The following is an 18,917-nucleotide window of genomic DNA, read 5'->3' on the forward strand; positions in this document are numbered from 1 at the left end:
AAAAAAAAAGAAGGGCTTGTGACAGCCGGCAAAGAAAAAAAAAAAAAAAAAAAAACCAGAAAAAAACTATTTTAGAAATTGACCTAAAAGTTCAAAAACCATATGGAATCATTTAATGGGGGAGGATGTAGAGGATGTAGCCTTGTAATAAGAATGCCATGCAAGTATTCCCACACCGCCCTTGGTGGTCTACAGAGTGATTCCATATGTATTTCATGTCAACACCGTCACAGGAGGTAAGTGGGACTGTGTACCTCGGAGGCTCTCGGTGATTTGTTAGAATGTGCTTGAACAGAGCCATGTGACTCAGAGATCAGTGGTAGGCCACTGTCTTCAGCCTCCGCAGTCGGTGAGGCCAGTCTGTCTGCGAGAGCAGTGAGAGGAGTGCAGTCAACACAGAATAGCCAGGTCATTTTAGGTTTCAATCCAGGAAGATTTTGTGAGGCACAGATATACTGAAAGTGTAGACCAGCAGCCCATGCCTAGGGTCAGTAACAGGTGTATACTAGGTCAAACCGTGGAAATGGAGACTTTCCAAAAAGAACCAAGTTACGTGACCAATATTCTCACTTACCAAAGGTTTTAGAAAAGCCCTGCCTCCAAAAATATTCTCTTTGTTCTTCGTTCGCTAATATTAACCGGAAATATGTAAATCCTTAATAATGGCCCCATGAAGGATTCCTGTGGCCTTTTTTTCTTTTCGGGTGACCTTTGAAGAGTTCGGTTGTAATATGCTGTTACTTTCCAAGAGAGCCACTTTTGGTCTTGGGGAAATGGAAAACTCTAGGCTTTCCTGGCATCCTTGAAGCAAACTTCCTCTGCACAAGAAAGCCAGGAAGGCCTAGATCTGTCCAACCAGGATGATCTTTGAAACAATCAAATTTTATTTTATTTTTTAAATTTTTTGTTTTTCTTCTGTGTTGTCTTGTTCTTCTGTTTCTCGTTCTCCCCCTTTGGCCGTGTCTTGTTCTGTCCTGCTGGCTATCTCTCGCATATCACCAGGTGAGAAGCCCCATCAATGCAGCATCTGTTGGCGCTCCTTCTCCTTGAAGGATTACCTAATCAAGCACATGGTGACACACACAGGAGTGAGAGCCTACCAGTGCAGTATCTGCAACAAGCGCTTCACCCAGAAGAGCTCCCTCAATGTGCACATGCGCCTGCACCGCGGGGAGAAGTCCTACGAGTGCTACATCTGCAAGAAGAAGTTCTCCCACAAGACCCTGCTGGAGCGACACGTGGCCCTGCACAGTGCCAGCAACGGGACCCCTCCGGCAGGCACGCCCCCAGGTGCCCGCGCAGGCCCACCAGGCGTGGTGGCCTGCACGGAGGGGACCACTTACGTCTGCTCCGTCTGCCCAGCAAAGTTTGACCAAATCGAGCAGTTCAACGACCACATGAGGATGCATGTGTCTGACGGATAAGTAGTACCTTTCTCTCTTTCTTACGAACCAAACGAAACAACAACAAAAGAAATAAACAAACAAACAAACAAACAAAAAGCTATGGCACTAGAATTTAAGAAATGTTTTGGTTTCATTTTTACTTTCTGTTTTTGTTTTTGTTCCGTTTCATTTTGTACTCCACGAAGAACTGTATTTTGCCTGCTGGTACATTACATTTCCGGAGGCTTGGGCAGATAAGACTTTTCCCAGTCTCCCTTGGATGGTGGCCTTAAGGCCTGGTAGTGCTTCACGAGCTCCACTGGTTGGATCTCTAGCTACTGGCCTCTAAATACAACCCTTCTTTACAAAAAAAAAAACAAAACAAAACAAAAAAAAAACAAACAAAACAAAACAAAAACAAAAAAAGCAAAAAACCACACACAAAAAAAGCAAAACAAAAAAATCTTTTAAAAAAGTTAAAAAAAAGTTTAAAAAAAAAGACAGAGTTGTTTTTCCACTCGTGAAGAGCACTACAAAGTCTATAAGGAGATGTAAAAGGCCTGCTGTCTGTAAGTACACCGCTCACAGTGTTTCAGTGGACATTTCACAGTTCTGGCCACTTGGACTTCATAGTAACCAGTTAAAACTATAATATCGCTTCTGGCTGAGAACCCAGAAAAGGCCCTGCTGTTTCCACCTACCACGTTATTAAAGGGCTGTGGGATGGGAGGGGGCAGTGAGCTCAGTGGTGTGAGGAAAAGCGGCATGGCAGGCTTCTCCCCCAATTCTGCCCAGTCCACACACCCTGGCCCACCTCCGCCACAACTCCCTCCCCTTTCAGCAGAAGCCAGAAGACTTGGACAAGCAACAGTGGCTGTCGTATTTATTCAGTGTCTTCGCTGAGCCTCAGCCTCAGCGCAATCAGGAGGGACTTTCAAGAAAGGCAGGAATGCAGAGAAAATGGTAACAGATTTGCACCTATGTTTCTAGGTACAAGAGAAGGATTATTTCCAACAACCTTTGCAAAAAAAAAAAAAGTGTCAGGATATATTCTTGTGGAAGAGAAAAAGAAAGAGAAATGGAGGGTGGGGGGAACAATAAAAGTTCTTGATGCTTTTTTAATTCAAAATTTTATAGAGGGGCAAAAGTGATGTTTACCAGATAGAATGCTGATTTTTTTAATATATTTACAACAGTATTTGTGTAAAAAAAAAAACAAAAAAGTGAGATTGTTAAAAGTAATTTCTTTCTCATTTTGGTTTTGCATACACTGCCACCAATCTCTTCTCATTTACTTTGTCTCACACACACATATATATATATTTTTTGGTAAGTCAAGACTGTTAAGGTTAGCGATACTGCTTCCAGATAGAAAGAATAAAAGGCAACTAAAGTTATATTTGAAAGAGAGGAAGGATATTTTCTTCATATTTTTTCTTAAGTTTTTTTTTTATTATTTTAAGTATTGCCTGGGTTGCTGAGGGCCTCAGAGGCCCACCCACCCCTGCTGTAATTTCAACTGCTGCTGTGTTTTGCTGTGTAGATCTTTGAATTCTGGCTTAAGTTGGTCCACTAAATCCTCTTCCATTGACCCATCTAGAATCCTGTCCTTTCTCCTGGGAGGGACGTGATCCTTTAGCAGATTTCCTACTTCTCCAACATCTTCACTGAGCTCTTCGGATTCTAGAATCCCTTGCTTTTATTTCTTTGATGAAACACTAGTAGTCTAGAGATCTTGACAGAGGGGGTTTGTTTTGTTTCTGGTCAGTCAGGAGCACTCCACAAAATTCTCCCCTCCCACTGTGTGAACGTCACTATGAGAAGCCTGTTACAGACCACAATACGTCGATGCCAAAACTCTTTCTTCCTTTCAGATGTCACCCCTGGACTCTTCCCACCATGCCTAAGAGGGCTAAAAGATGATCTCTCTAGCTGATTATTAACCCTTGCTTTTTGGAAATTAACAATTTCCCAAGCTAACATCCAGTGAAAACTGGCCCTGGGTCTCTGGTGTCATCCCAGATACCACTCTTTCTAGTTGGGATTTCTCTCTTTTGTCTTGATCAAGAAATCATAAGATTTTGCAATTATATACAGTGTCTTAAAGGAATTCCAGCTCAGACTATAACTTTTAAACCTAGCTAATACTCACAAAGTAGTTTCATGACTGGGCATGTTTTAGCATACTTAAAAGGAAAAGTAAATATTTCAATAATGCAGAAACACAGAACTACATTTTTAAAAATAAGAAAAGAGGGTATTTTTGTTTCTAAATTAGTTTACATTTTAATTTAATTTTCCTCCTAATTTTCCTGTTAGCATTTTATTTACAAAAAAAATGCAGCAAACTAGGGAAAATCTTCCAAGGCAAGCAACTCTATAATGACTAAATTGGTTTTATTCATACATTTTAGACAATTGGTTAAGTTGGATCTTTTCCATACGTTCTTTGTGATGTTTCGTAGTTTGTGCAACTGGAGTGTTTGTGCAGTCTGAGTCGTCTTATGGTGCTTCATTCAGTGGCTATTTTGCTAGGAGTTGTAATGTAGATTTGGATAGTTAGCTGACTACTGAGGATCACTCAGCGTGATTTCTAAGAGGACAACCAAGAACATGTGTGACCTGCTTTAAAAATGAGCTTCAGAAATGCAGAGGCCCTCTCCACCCCACCCACCTGCTGGTTTTGCTGTTGAAAGGGTCAGTAGTGACCCTTGCCACCTTACCACCAATAGAGGGAGCATTAAGTAACTACATCATTGAATCATTTTGATATTTTGAAAAATGAGTCATTAACCCATTAGGAAAAAAAAATATGACATTGTGATAATTTTTCTTAATCTGGAGGAAAAACGGCAAAATCATTGTATAAAACAAATGAAAAAAGGTCATACCTAGTTTTAGTTATTTTCACTGTTGTCAGGGGTACATTTTAAATAGTGTCTCTGTTCAATGCTTAACAAAGCAGGCAGAATTCACATTGTTTCTGGTAAAGCTTATATCGGGTGCCATTGGGCTTCCCCATCCTCTCCTGAACTCTGAAAGAGACCCATTTGCCTTAATGCTGTTTCGCCATCGTCAGAAGCTAAGAAACTGCGTTAAACCCAATATTTGTTGTAGAGCATGTAAGAAAAAGAACAGGTGACTGGAAGCCCTGATACACATTCTGTCCTTAATAAAGGGAATATCTCCTTTACAGAGAGCGGGAAGATCCCTAAAGAATTCTTGGTAAGGTCCTCCTCCCTAAGCTCATTCCTACTGTATTTTTTTTCTCCCAAACATCTCACAGCCTAAAATATTTGACATTGTTCTCTAGAACTGGGAGGACACTAACCTGGCTCTCAAGCAAAGATACATCTATAGGGCCAATGCCCCATATTCAGCCTCTAAAGGGTAGCCTTCCCACTAATCGACAGTTCAGGAGACGAGCCTGTCTGCACCTCCTCCAGGAGATGCAGGTGCTTGAGTCCATGCACCATCCCTGGCTTATAGCTGCAAGGTGTGGGCAGGGGGAGCATCTCAGTTTTTGGTTTCCAGTCCTGCAGTTTCTATGATGGATGCTGTAAGTGCTTTTAAAGCTGGAAAAGAAAGAAAGGTCTTTGTAGTATTCGGGAAAACATACAGAGAGAGAGAGAGGGGGATGCAGATGTTCCAGACAGGAGACCTAAGGAGAAGTTTGAGGAACGAGAGCTGATATGCAAAAGCATACTAGTATAATTTTTTAAACAAAAATTTGATTTAAAAAAAAGTCTGAGGAATGTTTGTCTCAACACGTTTATATAGAAATTATGAAAAATAAAATTCCCTAGCACTAAAAACATCAATAGTGTCTCAGCATGGTGGGTCGTGTTTCCTATATTAAATATCAACATTTATACAAAAAAGAGCCCCTAGCTGTAAAATATACCCCCCCAAAAGACAATAATAATGGCTGTTTAGTTCTACAATTAAAAGCAAAGAACTGAGAAAAACTCTCCCCTCTCTAGTAATCTGAAATGAAAATCTTTATCAAAGTATTTTCATTGTAAATTTACCCACCTCACAGTCATTTTGCAGGCTTTCCCATCCCAGTTCTGTTTGCCAGGAATGAAGGTAGTAAGAACCCTGGCTCAGATCCTGCCATTCCTTCCTTCCCCGTATCTAGTAGGTCACAGGGGCCTTGGCCTTAGAAAGACTTGGGTTTGCCTTTTTTCTCTAAAAATCAGAGAGCTTTATCTTACATCACGATATCATGTAAGGACCAAGAAAACCCTTTCCGGCCCATGAACAGGAAGAGTCTGTGTATCTGAGGCTAAAGAGCCAAGGTCTCTGGGCGAGCTGTTCATGCCCGTCTTCCTGTCCTGATCTGTCTCCATGTGCTTCCTTCTCACACAGCGGTGTGTGTCCTGCCCGTGCCCCAAAGCAGTGTTTCTTTCTGCAAAGAAGTTAGAAGGGAAGCGCTGCTTCCTAAAACCTGTCGGGTCCCCAGTAAAACAGTCCAGTTCCTTGTAGCTTTCCCATTGCGGTCCTCTAAGATATCCCAGCTCCTTTGCCCTGAGCAATGATGAAAGTGAGATCGGCCTGGCCAGGATGCGTGGCAGAACTGCCCCTCCTGAGCCTTCCCCCATGCTGCCGATAGGGTCTTTTAATTAGTTAGGGCTGGCCATGGGGAGTATATGGTTCCCCCAGGATCACATCAGGTTGGCTCTGCTGTGACCAGTGTGGCAGCTGCAGCAAAGTGAACACAAAGGTGTAGGGCAGGAGCAGACGAGACGTGCCCTGTGGGGAGAGAACAGAGGCTGGGAGGGAGCCTTTTCTGCTGTGACTTGACTCTTAAAGAAACCCTCCAAAATGAATTCTTTAATTTAGTAATGAGTTGAAGTCCAGGGTAATGGAAGCTCTGGGGAAGAGAACAAAAGAATTGCACAATGTATTCAGTACCCAACAATACCAAACCAGAAAACATCCAATCACAAAGCTAGGAAGTTTGGCAAGAGGTACTTAGGGAAACCTCCAGCCTTTTCCATGGGTAGGGTCCGCAGACTTTCTTTTGAGTGATTTCTGGCTCGAAGAAACCTCTTTACTCACTAGAAAAGAACTTTTATTTAAATGACCAATTTTGTCCCCCAGGGGAAAAAAAAGAAAAATTTTAAAAAGACAGAAAAGAAAAATAGGACACTAAAGACAGAACCATGTGAGTTGGTGACAAACAAAAGAAAGGGGACACTAGAATTTCAATAGACTTCCCAATTGGATGGGGGGTGCGGGAAGCAAAGCTACCCAAGGGCCTCCCAGCTCAAGACTCCCAGTCTGCTGGGAAGGGACCGAGTGCTTGATCTGACCCAGCTGCTGCCTTTCTGGGACTGAACATAACTTCCCAGCTGGGACCATGGCAACCTCCTCCTCGGTTCTGTATTTTCATAAGGAAACAGGACTGTTCTCTTAGGTGGCGTGGGGCGAACATCCCAAAACAAGCTCTGCCCTGTGCCAAGGCTGCTTTTTTGCTTGACCATGGAATCCACAGCAGTAAGTGATGTGCATCCCCAGGTCCCAGGAGTGGGCTGTGGACTTCCGTTCCCTCAGCGGAAGAGACAAAAGATGAAGGCTGGCAGTGCACACGTTCTTTTTGAGAACCACATGTCTCCTCCTCACTGAAGGAGGAGTAGAAAGGCCCAAGACTAAAACAAGAGTCTTAGCACAGGACTGACTGACAGCTGCCCTTCGCCCATGTTCTTTAGACCCCATCTGTTGCTCCAAGGGCAAAATACTGAAGTAAACTCAGCTAAGGAATTTTCACAAGAAACCGTTAGGTTGTAGAATTATTGCCTTAAGTTAGAAACCCTGGGGGAAAGCAGACAAAAAAAAAATTACAGAAAATGGAAGGCTCCGAGGATAAGAACTTTTGCTTTTTACTGTTCCACAGTCACAAAAGTAAGCTCTATTCATGCCTGAAGACCATGGAAACAGTGACTTCCTGGGGAGGCACCAAACTTGTAGGGGAACCGGCTGCTTTCAGGAAGCAGCTATTTCCTGTCTACTCCATCTCATTGGTAGGTCGAGGCTGAATGTGAAATTAGCATGTTGCTAAGTAGCGAGTCCCGTTCAACACAATCACAGGTGCCTGGATGAGTCTTAAATGTCTCCTTAACGGGGAGAACAATCCCAACACACAGCTTTCTTTTTATATATAATCTGGTTTTCTACAGTCTGCACTTGGTTCCACCTCAGTTTTGGAGTGCATTTGGTTTACCTTGTGGGTCTTTGTGTAAATGCAGAATCAAAACTTTCAAGTCTTTAGTGAGGAGGCATATGATCTGCATATCATTGGCAAAAGTTAGCCCTCGTCATGAAGTCCCAGCATGGGCAGTGCCTGAAGACAGTCAGGCTCCCCTGAGATCGCTCGCGAATAGAGAGGTTTCTCCGTTAGGAGTACTTTCAAGAGATTCTGATACCCCTGCAGCAGAGAGAAAAGAATTAACCCCACAGGAGACATCTGTTTCTGCTGCTGTTGCAACAGTTGTCGTAGCCCGAAGCATCAGTTATTTGCACACAGATGCCATTAACAAAAGTGGCTTAACCCATCCAGTTTGTCCGAGCTGCTGGCCAGAATATCTGCAGATGAGTGCACCTTATACATGTGCATGCATGGTGTGAGGTGCTCCTACCATACCAGGAAACTTCATTCATATTCTAAAGAGACAACAGTGTAGACTTGGGAAATTCCAGTAGAGTCAGAGGCCTGACACCATGCATATGCCTGCTTTTTTGCTCTGTAACCTTGGTTGTGTGCATCAGTATCTGGGATGAGGCTTTAGAGCATTGGGAAGTATCCCGACCATCAGTAGTTTGCATATAGCCTTTTAAGGGGAAACTTGAACAAATGCTACACTTCTGTGGATTTACTGGTGAGTGTGTGTGTGTGTGTGTGTGTGTGTGTGCACGCACGCATGCGAGCACACGACTACGCACATTTGTGTGTTTATGTGTATTTATGTTGTCTGAGTGTGCGAGCATCTCTCAAATGAAGCCCACACAGGCAGAGTTCCTGGTGCATAGATACAGTTGCCTCTTCTACCATTGTGCTCAGACTCATGGCTCTCTTCCCAGGAAGCAGTCACCTGCCCACTCTGTTGCTTTTTGTAGTATTTCAGAGTTGGGAGAAACAAAGGCAGCTTGTTGGCTCCACAGCAAACCCACAGGGACAGGCTGTTTCCCTCCAGAAGAGGGTGGAGTACACATTTTTCAACCAAGGAGCAGAGGGAGCCATCAGAGACACCCCACAGGACTCCCAGAGGGGAGGCACCCACCCAGGCAGGTAGCACCCAAGCATCCCAAGATGAAGTGACCCTGAGCTCAAAGGCCACTCTTGTCCTCTCCGGAACCTTGGAGGCTTTAGAGAAGGAGCACGGTCTGCAGATCATAGATAAAGCCTAGCCCCAGGCATGTAGTCTCAGCACACACACACACACACACACACACACACACACACACACACAGGAACTACATGGGAATCCTGCTCTCAGACTGAAACTTCCTGATGCTGCCTGCCCCTGCAGGACATCACTGTCATTCACAAGCTGTGTCTCCTGAAACCAGTGTGGCCTTCACCAGTCTTTCGAGGATGGGTTGTTTACCAGTCTAGCAAACCAATAGAATACAGAGGGGTAAATTGAGGGGAATCAGGGGCGCTTGCCCATGTCAGGCATTAAAGTAGAATGCTCCTCTAGTATTGTATATTGAATGACTGGACTTAGCTCTCATAGGTAACTCTGGATGGCTTGATGACCTAGAAACAGTTAGATTTAGTTTTCTCAGTCCCACGCCCTTCTTTTACTAGATGGTTCCTTTCTCCCTGTCCCCCACCTTTTGTGATATATGGATTATTTCTGCTTTACAGAATTCAGAGGGCCTTCTTTCATCTTCTGTTTTAATGACATTTCCCCTTCCCCCAGGCAGTAAGGCTACTTACCGTTACAAATATTTTTTTTTGGTTTGTTTATTATTTCTTTCAAGTGCGTATTGTCTTTCTGTAGCCAAAAGAAGTCTGTGACTGTAACCACAGGTATTTCTTTTTACTGGAAAAAAATTTCATTTCTTGTTTTTATTTGTATTGTTTTAATTAACAGTACTAGTGACTTTGTGGAAGACTATGGTTACTATTTAGGTATGCTTAGTTAAGTACAATACACTACACTGCAGTGTTTCTGAAACCTAGAACATACACATTATATATAACAACTCTATATTGAAATATATTACAGTATATTCATTTTAACTTTGACTCTGCCAATGCTCATGAGTTGACTGAAATATTTCTTCACATGTATCACCCATTCCCCACCTGCTGCAGTTACTCTGGTTCATTTAATGACCGTTACGGTTCTAGTTTGCTTTTTATATTATCAGCTTCAGTATTGTCTTTAGAAGATTTTAGGATTTTTTTTAAAGATCAGATTTAGCACATGTAGGAAAGTGAAAACTGTTTAAACTTTAAAAAATTATTTTGCTGTGGCTAATACAAAGAAGTGCATATTCCACGTGATCGTGTTTAGCTGCCCCGTCAACACCTGAAGAACAAAGGAAGTGCAAACGTGTCTGTGGTCTTCCCCTTTAGGACTGCCGTCGTCTATATTTGCTTTAAAAAATAAGACCACGGAGCTGCTTGTCCGTCACATGATCTGACCAACTGTCTAAGCTGCATTTCAAAGGGCTGCTTTGGTGAGAAGCAAAGACAGGGAAGTGCCTCACTCTCCCGACTGTATCTCAAAACATTGGATTTCAGTTTTGATCCTTCACCGTCTGCTCTCTCTTGTTGGTATGCCTGCCATTATTTTCATTGGTCTTCAGCATTTCTCTGGAGGCATCTTGGCAATACACCATTCATTTCCCCAGGAGATTTCTTTTTAAACTAAAACCACATTTCTGGAAACTTTTTACAGACAGAACTCAAAAACATATATGACATTTTTTAGTCTGCAGACCCCATAAGTTGGTGGCTCTTGGTCACCTGGCCCTTGGCATCTCTACTTGCTTTCTTCTTTAGCCAGGTCACCAAGGGGACATTCAGAAACCAAATAGCTTGTCTTCTAACAGAAGCACTTTCAGGTCATCTTTTCAAGTAAAAACTTTCTTCAGCTGCCCCCAGTTATTCTACCAAAAGTCTGGACATCAGAATCAAATCAGCTGAACCCCATCTCATCCTTCGCAGTCTGTATTCAGGACAAAATGAAGTATACCCCCTCCCCCATGGCGGACCAATATTTAAGCTTCTCAGTGTGACTATACCACTTTTCCTTCAGTCTTCCATCACTTATTGTCTCCCAGCCTCATCACATTCTGCTGTGCCTATTCAGTGTGTCTCTGCCCCCAACCCACCCTCTCCTTAGCATCTTCCATTTGAGAAGCCTGGCATTCATTAGGACTTTCCTTTAGTCTCCTTTGATGATGCTAAGCTGGAGCCTAGTAGGAAGCTACTTACATTTCATCTGTTTTCAATGAAAGACATGCCAGCTGAAAAGAGGTGAACTAAGTGGTCCTGAGGTTGTCCCTTCAGTGACCAGGTATGAGGCGAACTGTCCTAACTCCATTATTTAGGCTTCCCTTTCTTTGCCAAATTCTCATCATGTCTTCTGGTTTCTTTTTAAAGGGAATTCTGAGCTACCCAATCATCTCTTCAGTGCCCCCCCCAAATTACATTCAGCCTCCCAAATGTTCATGTCTTTCTTCTCCCTCCCTTCTTAGCATCTTTCTTTAAGTGAGTTCATAAACTTGGGACTCGTAGGCAGAATGAAACATGTCTTCATTTCAGCTTCAGATTTTAAAGGTTGACAGTGTCTTTTGAGAGTAGGAGGACCTGAGTCACAGTTCTAAATGTCAACTGTACTAGTTGAGATCATTAATTCCTCTCACCTTTACATTAAACCAAAGAGAAGTATTTTCTTTTCTTTTTCTATCTTTTTTTTTGATACCACGTTTTTCAGATTCTTGATATGAGTAGACCATTTCTGAGGGAGGAAAAAACCTCCCATGTTGATTATTTCTGCCTGTGCTAATATTTAGCCAGTGACATGTTTGCCAGATACTAGATTTACAAGAATCTGAAGAAGGAGGTAACATTTCAAAATAACTTTGGTAGCTATTTATGCCAAAAGCCACTTTTCATTTAAATACAATGTAAGAAAAGTTTGAGAGAATTTCTTCATGTATTACATTTTTGAAAAGCCAAATATTGGTTTGTCTGAAACTTTGAAGGGTAATTTATTAAGGAATAAGAGGATCTATAAAGTTCATCAAGTGCTTGTTTTATAAACAAAAATTGCCTCAACATAAACATATGTTAAAAAACAAGAATAAGGATGACTGGATCCTATATTAGATTTGATATTCAGGACTCAGTTTATAAATACACAATATGTTATTTGGGCATTGTTCTAGAGCTCATTCCAATTACAACTTTCTGGTCTCCAGAACACTAATAAAGAAGATTGAAGGCATTGTGGGTGTAGCCCTTTGGGGATACTTGTAATATCATTTCACAGTAACCCTTTAGCACAGTGCCCTAACTTGCTATGAGCCCACATTGTCTCTCTATTCATATGAAGGAGTCTGAGACAATTTGGAGTGCACAGGTACTTCCTGCTCTACCTTGACACTCAAAATCCATACTTAAAATAAAAAATGTAGCATCACGTGGCTTGAGGCTTGATCCAACTTTTGTCTTAAGACAGTTTATAACATCCATTTGCACAGAGAGCAGTGAGATAAATGGCAAGTTCAAAAACCTTCTTGAGGCAAACATACATCTCTCAGTAAGTCACCATGTCTTGAGGCCAGTGTTTACATTGCTAAAGACTTTGACCTTTGCTTGGCAAGTCCTCCAACTTAGTCTTACCTTCGGAGCTCTTCCTTTTTCTATTTCAGGCTCTTACTATCTCTTTTGAAAGTATTCTGTATTGAAAGAAGTCTTGTCCTCTGGCATTGCTTTCTGAAGGCCTAGAAGATTCATTCAAATAACTAAATACTGTCTGCCATCTCAAGTGCAATGTGGCATGGGAGAGGTCTGGGTCAGAAAGATCTCATTGGATCCACTTGATCCAGGCTGCCTGCTTGCCATTGTTTCTTCAAGGTCCCCAAGAGATTCAACTCTAAGATCCAGGCTTTCTCACCACAACCTCTTAAGTTTGTCACAGATGAATGTCCAAATCCCGTTTAATATTCTAGAGGCTCCAGCGTGTGAATTCTTACTGCTCAGGAGCCTCCTGTTTTCAGAAGCTGGCACCTGTCAAGAGCACCGACAGCCCCCATAGTAACTAATGCAGCACAATAGTGGTCAGAAATGCTGGAGTGTGCATTTGAGAGATTAGCAAGTGATTTTTTTCTTCTTTTACCCGTTTTGTTTAGTTTTTTTTTTTTAAGCCTGCATTCCCCCCAACATATTTCAGAAAACCTGCATCTCATTTTATAGTTAGGTAGTTTTAGTTTTGTGAATGTAGATTAGGAAATGTTCTGGAATTGAAGCTGGTAGCAAACACGTTTATTTTCTGCACTGGACGTTAGGACAAGTGTGTATGGATGCAATTCCTTCAGAGAAAGTGAAACATGGTAAGCAAAGGGACAGTACTTCTACACACTAAACAGTTGTCTGCTATCTGCAAACCTTGATTTAAGCATAATTATAACTTCATAGAAATCTGAAACTGGAGGAATGTGTATTTTAGTATTTTTTTATTGTTTTCCTTTATGTCTTCTCAAACTAGGGAAATGTTTTGATTCTCTGATTTGATTCTGTCCCTGCACATCAGGTGACTGACCCCTGCCCCACAGTAGTCTTTTGCCCCTTGGTGAAGGTTTTTCTTCACTCTCCCAACAAGAGGTCCTTTCTCATGAAAGTTATAGGCTCATTTTGCTATTACTTAGAGCTTTGAGGAGAGAGATTCTGCCTGCACGTTGAGGGTAGAATAGTTAGAAAATATTCCTTGAAGAAGAAACTCTCTTTACTTAAACAAACAGGTCTGTGCCGAGGACTGGGACTGAGTGCTGTTGAGAGTCAGCTCCTCCTGTACTGCAGTCAGCATGGCTCCTCAGGCCTTTCTTGGAATCAAGCTGGGGGTAAATTTACTTTTTTTCACTGGGCTGTTTCTTATGAATATCTAGTACAGAATTCCTAGGGAAAAATAATGAGCATTAATAAAATGTCACCTGATGTGTCCATTCTCATAAGCAGGGGTTCCAGTCCTTCATTTTAAGCTGCCTGTGCTCATGAGGTCTTACACACAGAAGCATGCCCTTGTGCTTCACTCCTAACCCTCCCTGTTGCTGAGCTGCACGTAAGCAGGAAATCTCCTCCACACTGTGGGTGCTTCTCCTGTCCATGCCCAGCATAACAGAAGAGATAAAACACCAAATTAAAAATGGGGAGGGGAGGTCATAGTACTTCATCTGAAGACTATTCTGTGAAGCTCAGCTTAACTTACAAATAGCTTGACAACCTTTTTATAACCTGGCTTTTGTGCTATGATTTACTTTCTTGATTCAAAGTTGGGAAGAAAATGCAATTTCAATGAAGTGAACAGAAGGAAAGCAGGGGGAGGACAACGTAAGTCAATTGAACTAAACTAATACAATTCTCCATTCTTAAAACCTGCTCTCAGGGTTACCAAAGAATGATCTCACCCCAGTCCTGTCATTCCTTCCCATCTCTCTTTTTGATGGTTTTGAGAATTAACATAACCATACTCTTGTGACTCATGACTTCTCTTCATGCTATCAGGACTTTGGATAAAGAGTGGATAGAAACCACTGACTGCTCTGGACCTAATCTGCTTTCCAGGGCATATGTAACGTGTGTATACAGATAACCAAAAATCGACTAGTGTTTTGATAAGGTTTTGCAATGGTCTGAAGTGCTCAGCTCACAGCTAGGAGATCTTTAAAAACAAAACTAGCTATTCTCCTCTTGGCTCTTCATGGTACAAATCTTGCCTTGGAGTCAGCAGTAGAGTCAACGGAGAAAATGCCCAAAGATGCTTGAGCAGTAAAATTTCATCCTTACTCCCACCGATTTAGACTTCAGGTTTCTAGAGGAGCCTACTAAAGTACACAAATAATTTGCTTAGGCATATCTAATTAAGATCCATTTTGCACCACTGTTAAAGAATTGTGGTCAGGTGAACAGAAAGTCCTAGTAGTCCACATCCTTCACAGCAGGTGAAGGTAAGAAGCCAATGACAGAGAAAGTCTACAATTGCTTTGTTTTTAAAAGCCCCACAGTGCCAAATGGCCTTGTTTCTATCTGACAGTACACATTGATTCTCCTGAAATGCCAGCGTGTGTGTGTGGGGGGGGGGGATGAGAACAGTCAGGCAGAGTCCCATGTGCAGAGGGAGGCTCAGAGACACTGGAGACAGATTCTTGAGGATTACCACATGCCAAGTGCTTCTCCGGATTCACCCTCGTGGTGAATCCCAAACTGACTCGCCTCAATTTTCAGCTCTATAACAATCCCATTGCAAATGTTTTTTAACTGAATAATACAAGAAGAGTTACAATGCAGAATCTGCATTTTAGCATAGTAATTCACTTTGTATTTAATAGTTCTACGTTTTGCTTAAGTGTCATTCAGTTATGTGTACCAATTTAGAATCCATCATTTTGAGAGAGGCCTTGCAATCTGTGCATGTGGATGGATGTCTGTATCTCTGTGTAACCAGGCAAAAACAAAACAAAACAAAACAAAAAAGAGGAATGACATGAGAGAAAAGTGATCGGTACAGAAAGCGGGCCTATTGATGTCATGTAAGGTGGCTGCTGCTTGTAGACCTTGAAGAATAGCTGATTCTGCTACTCAAAAAGAGCGCTGGACTGTTAAATTTAGGAAGCGGAAAGGCGCTGGCTTTTCTTCCTGTTTCATCTCCCTTGGTACCAGTCACCTGACATGAGAAAACCATGAGGAAAAAGCACTACTGACCTTTGCATTGAGTAGCCCTTTTCCTCCTCTAACTAATCCCCTTGATTGCAGCTCAGTGATATGACCTTCCCTTCTGCCTACCGGCTCCATGTTTGGAAGCATAATACAGAGGTACAAGCTGGTGGTTCTCTCCTTTGAGCTGAAACAAACAGGAGCCACGAAAGAGATGAGTCACACAAGTCTCTAGTCCCCACTTTCCTGCACTGGTACCCTTTAGTAAGAGCTGCTGATGGTTGAGCTTTGAGTCTGTACTCATTTTTAGTAGGGCTTTTTCTTTTTCTTTTTTCTTTCTTTTTTGGCTTGTGGGATTTCTTTCTTTCTTTCTTTCTTTCTTTCTTTTTTTTTTTTTTTTTTTTTTTTTTTTGCACTAAGCATAACGGCACTGCGTTGCACTACTGAGATGTATTTATTCATGCCAGAAAAGTGTGTTAGGAAAGGGAAGAAGCGGTAAGCTGGGGGACTGGAAACATCACAGAGAATAGGGGTTATCTCCATTATTGTCTGAGCAGAGCCAGAGAGAATCTGTGGAATTTTTTTGCCAACTCTTGATGAAGTCTAGAAACTGCTATGATGACAAAACCTGCTTCTTATTGTATAGAAGTGGATTAGTACAGCAAATGGAGACTATTTCACAAGAAATGTATCCAGTTTTGTTTCCAAATAAGCTTACAATAAAAGCCACAAGATAAGAAAGCTGACTGGGCTGACACAAAGCCTTCATCTTGGCTCATAAGACACCATGGCACCTCTCACTACAGCACACCTCGGTGTGCCTGAGGGCCACGGTGTCCATGTTCAGATACCCTTTCTACCCATGGCAAGACCTAGATCTGGGTAACCAAAGAGGAAGGCCATGAACGTGGTGACACTGTAAGGGGACAGTACGGGAATGGTGCAATAAACACTGCCAGCCAGTGAGGTGCAAGGCTTATTCTGAAACAAGGTAGGCCAGCTAGAGAACTGGAGGAATGGTTGGAGGTGTCATCCGAATCCACAAGCTGCTCTACCCTAGACTATCCTGAAGCAGAGACCTTGAGAGTGCCTAAGAGTTGAAAGTTGTTGCATTCCCCCCTAAGTTTTCAATTTATTATTATTGCCTTTTTAAATCTCAGAAGCAATCGGAGTTTGACAGCTCTTCGGTAACTATTAACAAGAGGGTCTTGTACCACAGGACAAGCAATAGACTATGCGGGAAGTAAACAAGTGTGGGAGCCTGAGGATGACAGCTTCTGACAAACGGTGGTCACTAAGAACCACAACCCATACTGAGTTCCTCTGAACACTGCCCCATGTGAGGGCATCAGTTTGGAAAACTCCCCGTTGAGTCACTTGCTCCTTCCTCCCTGTCATCCATCCCAGTCTACCTTCCCAAGTCAAAAGTTTCTTCTTACACAGACACAAGTGTCAGCCTTGCTAGTTAAACCCCACGTAGAGCATTCCAAACTCACTTAGGCAGCCCCTTTGGCACTCAAAGCATCACCTGTATTTCGAATCAGGATTCTTAAAAAAAAAAAAAAAGAAAGAAAAGAAAAAGATCTTAACATACTTAGAATGCATAATGGGAAAGCATAATGGGAAAGAGGACATGGAGACACCCAACCAAGGCTATGAGAAGAAATAATTGGCCTTTTAGAATATCCTCACATTGACTATTCTTGGATACCTTTCTCGAGACTTTGGGGGACAAGTTTTTCTTGAGACTTGGATATCCATTCCAGTCTGTCACCAAAGATTTTCCTCTCCAGATCCCAGCCTCCTCTGTCCCAGGCAAAAGTACTATAATAGGCCTGGGGATGCTTTCAGTGGTCAGCGAGGACAACCTCCTTCTGTTGACAGTTGTAATTTAGATCATGAGAACGGAGGGGCTACTCAGCAGTCTCTATGACTTGGGAGTTAGTCAAAAGGTTAAAAAATACACAGTACTACTTGGCACTGTAAACTGTGTAAAATACAGCTGTAACCTGGAGGCTTGTGGAGAGAAAGGAATTCCCATGGAAGAAGTGAGCTAAATAATTTAGAACTAAGCAAGGATCATTAGTGAAAGAGTTCTTTGGCAATACACAAGGAACAAGAGCAAACCATGGCTCTGTGTGTCCAGGGCCAATGACAGTGGCATGTGGAGATGTAGACAACAGCCCAGTGGACTCAAATACCGAGCAGCTACAGTGTTGTGGGACTTGTGGCTGAAATGTTCATGCCATAGCAAGGGAACTCCATGGAAGCAGATCTGTTGTGATAGTGCCTTTCTTGATGTAGCAAGGTATGCTTTTCTGGATCATTGCCCCATCTTCTGAAGAGGTCTGAGGGATGAAGGGATAGGATATTGATTGCCCCTGGAATGCTGTGATTTGAAGATATTTGCACTAGATTCTAAGCTCTCCTTTAATGAGAGAATGAGAAAAAATAAATAAGGACAACTCAAAGTTAAAAGAAACCCAAAGCAATGTGTTCTAACATATCCCCTTCGCTACTACATCTTCTCTCCTTCCCTTCCTTCCCTTCTCTCTTCCTTCTCTTTCTCCTACGAAAGGAAACTTCACATTTGTTATTACCAAATCTAACCCATAACAATTCTTTTTATTTGTTTTTCCCCCAACACTAAACCATAAGTTCATCAGTCAGTCATTGGCTAGGGATAGCTAGTTAAGAGCCTTTGCCTGTACTTTGCTTGCCTTCTCTGCCTCATCAACGGTGGACAACAGTGAGTGTTGGAGAGACAAACTAGACCTACCCAGCCTGTATGGATGCCAGTGAGTCTGAATTTATAGCTCATCCAAAAGGACGCTTAGAAACAAAATGAAGCCACCGTGTTTTCAGTACCAGATGAAGGTAGTGCCCGAAGTTTACCTGCTTCTTCTCTCTTCTCTTTCCTGCCTTGTCACCATGTCCTCTCCACCAGAATTTTACTTCATCTCAGATATGTCACCAGAAGAACTATTTGATTCCTTGGTTTCTCTCTTTTTTTTTTTTAGTAGGATGGTAGCTCTTCCAAAATTAAAACCAAGAAAATACTATTAGCAACTCGCTATGGTTGGACACTTTCCCAAGTGGTATCTATTTGATCTGGATCATCAGTTCTGATAACTTGGAAGTTTTGGCTGGCTCAAACATCTGTCATCTTTATGTTCATTTTGTTTTCATTTCCATTTGAATCTTGAGTGAGAGTGGAAAGGTAGACTCCTGGGAAAGATGTGGAGGCTGCAATTCTAGGGTATAGCTTGTAAGAAGTCTGTATTATCCGAATTAGAACTTTCTACACTTGTTTCCGATTTCCTGTTACCCTGGATATAATTTCTATTACATTTATTGTTATTTTTATAAAGATAGAGTCCATTTGCTAAGTCTAGTTGAGTGCTCTTTTTCTATTTCCCCACATGGATGCAGTACCAACCTGTTACTTAAATATCTTTTTATTATATTGTTAATATGTATTCTACTGTAGACCAAAAATATAAAAACAAATTTGCTCATTTTAAGCATATAAAGAATCTAGTGAGTAAGGATGAAGAGAAAAGATGAAGAGCAGCGGTTAACTGTGTTGTTAGAAATCTAATCTAAGAGTAGCCTTACCTGTTTCTAACCAGTGCTGC

The 18,917-nt window shown here is 42.0% G+C and overlaps 1 protein-coding gene across 17 annotated transcripts in view; it reads left to right on the top strand.

The window, feature by feature from the left end:
- Nucleotides 1-16,859, top strand: part of Zbtb20 (zinc finger and BTB domain containing 20) — a 752,057-nt gene extending 735,198 nt beyond the window's left edge. For all 17 annotated transcript variants that reach the window (XM_050148761.1, XM_050148757.1, XM_050148765.1 and 14 more), the window contains one exon: nt 1,003-16,859. In XM_050148761.1, the coding sequence (XP_050004718.1) occupies nt 1,003-1,424 (422 nt within the window). In that variant the 3' untranslated portion in view covers nt 1,425-16,859. The remainder of the gene's footprint in view (nt 1-1,002) is intronic.
- Nucleotides 16,860-18,917: the final 2,058 nt, after the last annotated feature.

Source organism: Alexandromys fortis, unplaced genomic scaffold, assembly GCF_014885135.2.
Source record: "Alexandromys fortis isolate MF-2015 unplaced genomic scaffold, M_Fortis_MF-2015_v1.1 scaffold_4, whole genome shotgun sequence".
NCBI classification, from domain to species: Eukaryota; Metazoa; Chordata; class Mammalia; order Rodentia; family Cricetidae; genus Alexandromys; species Alexandromys fortis.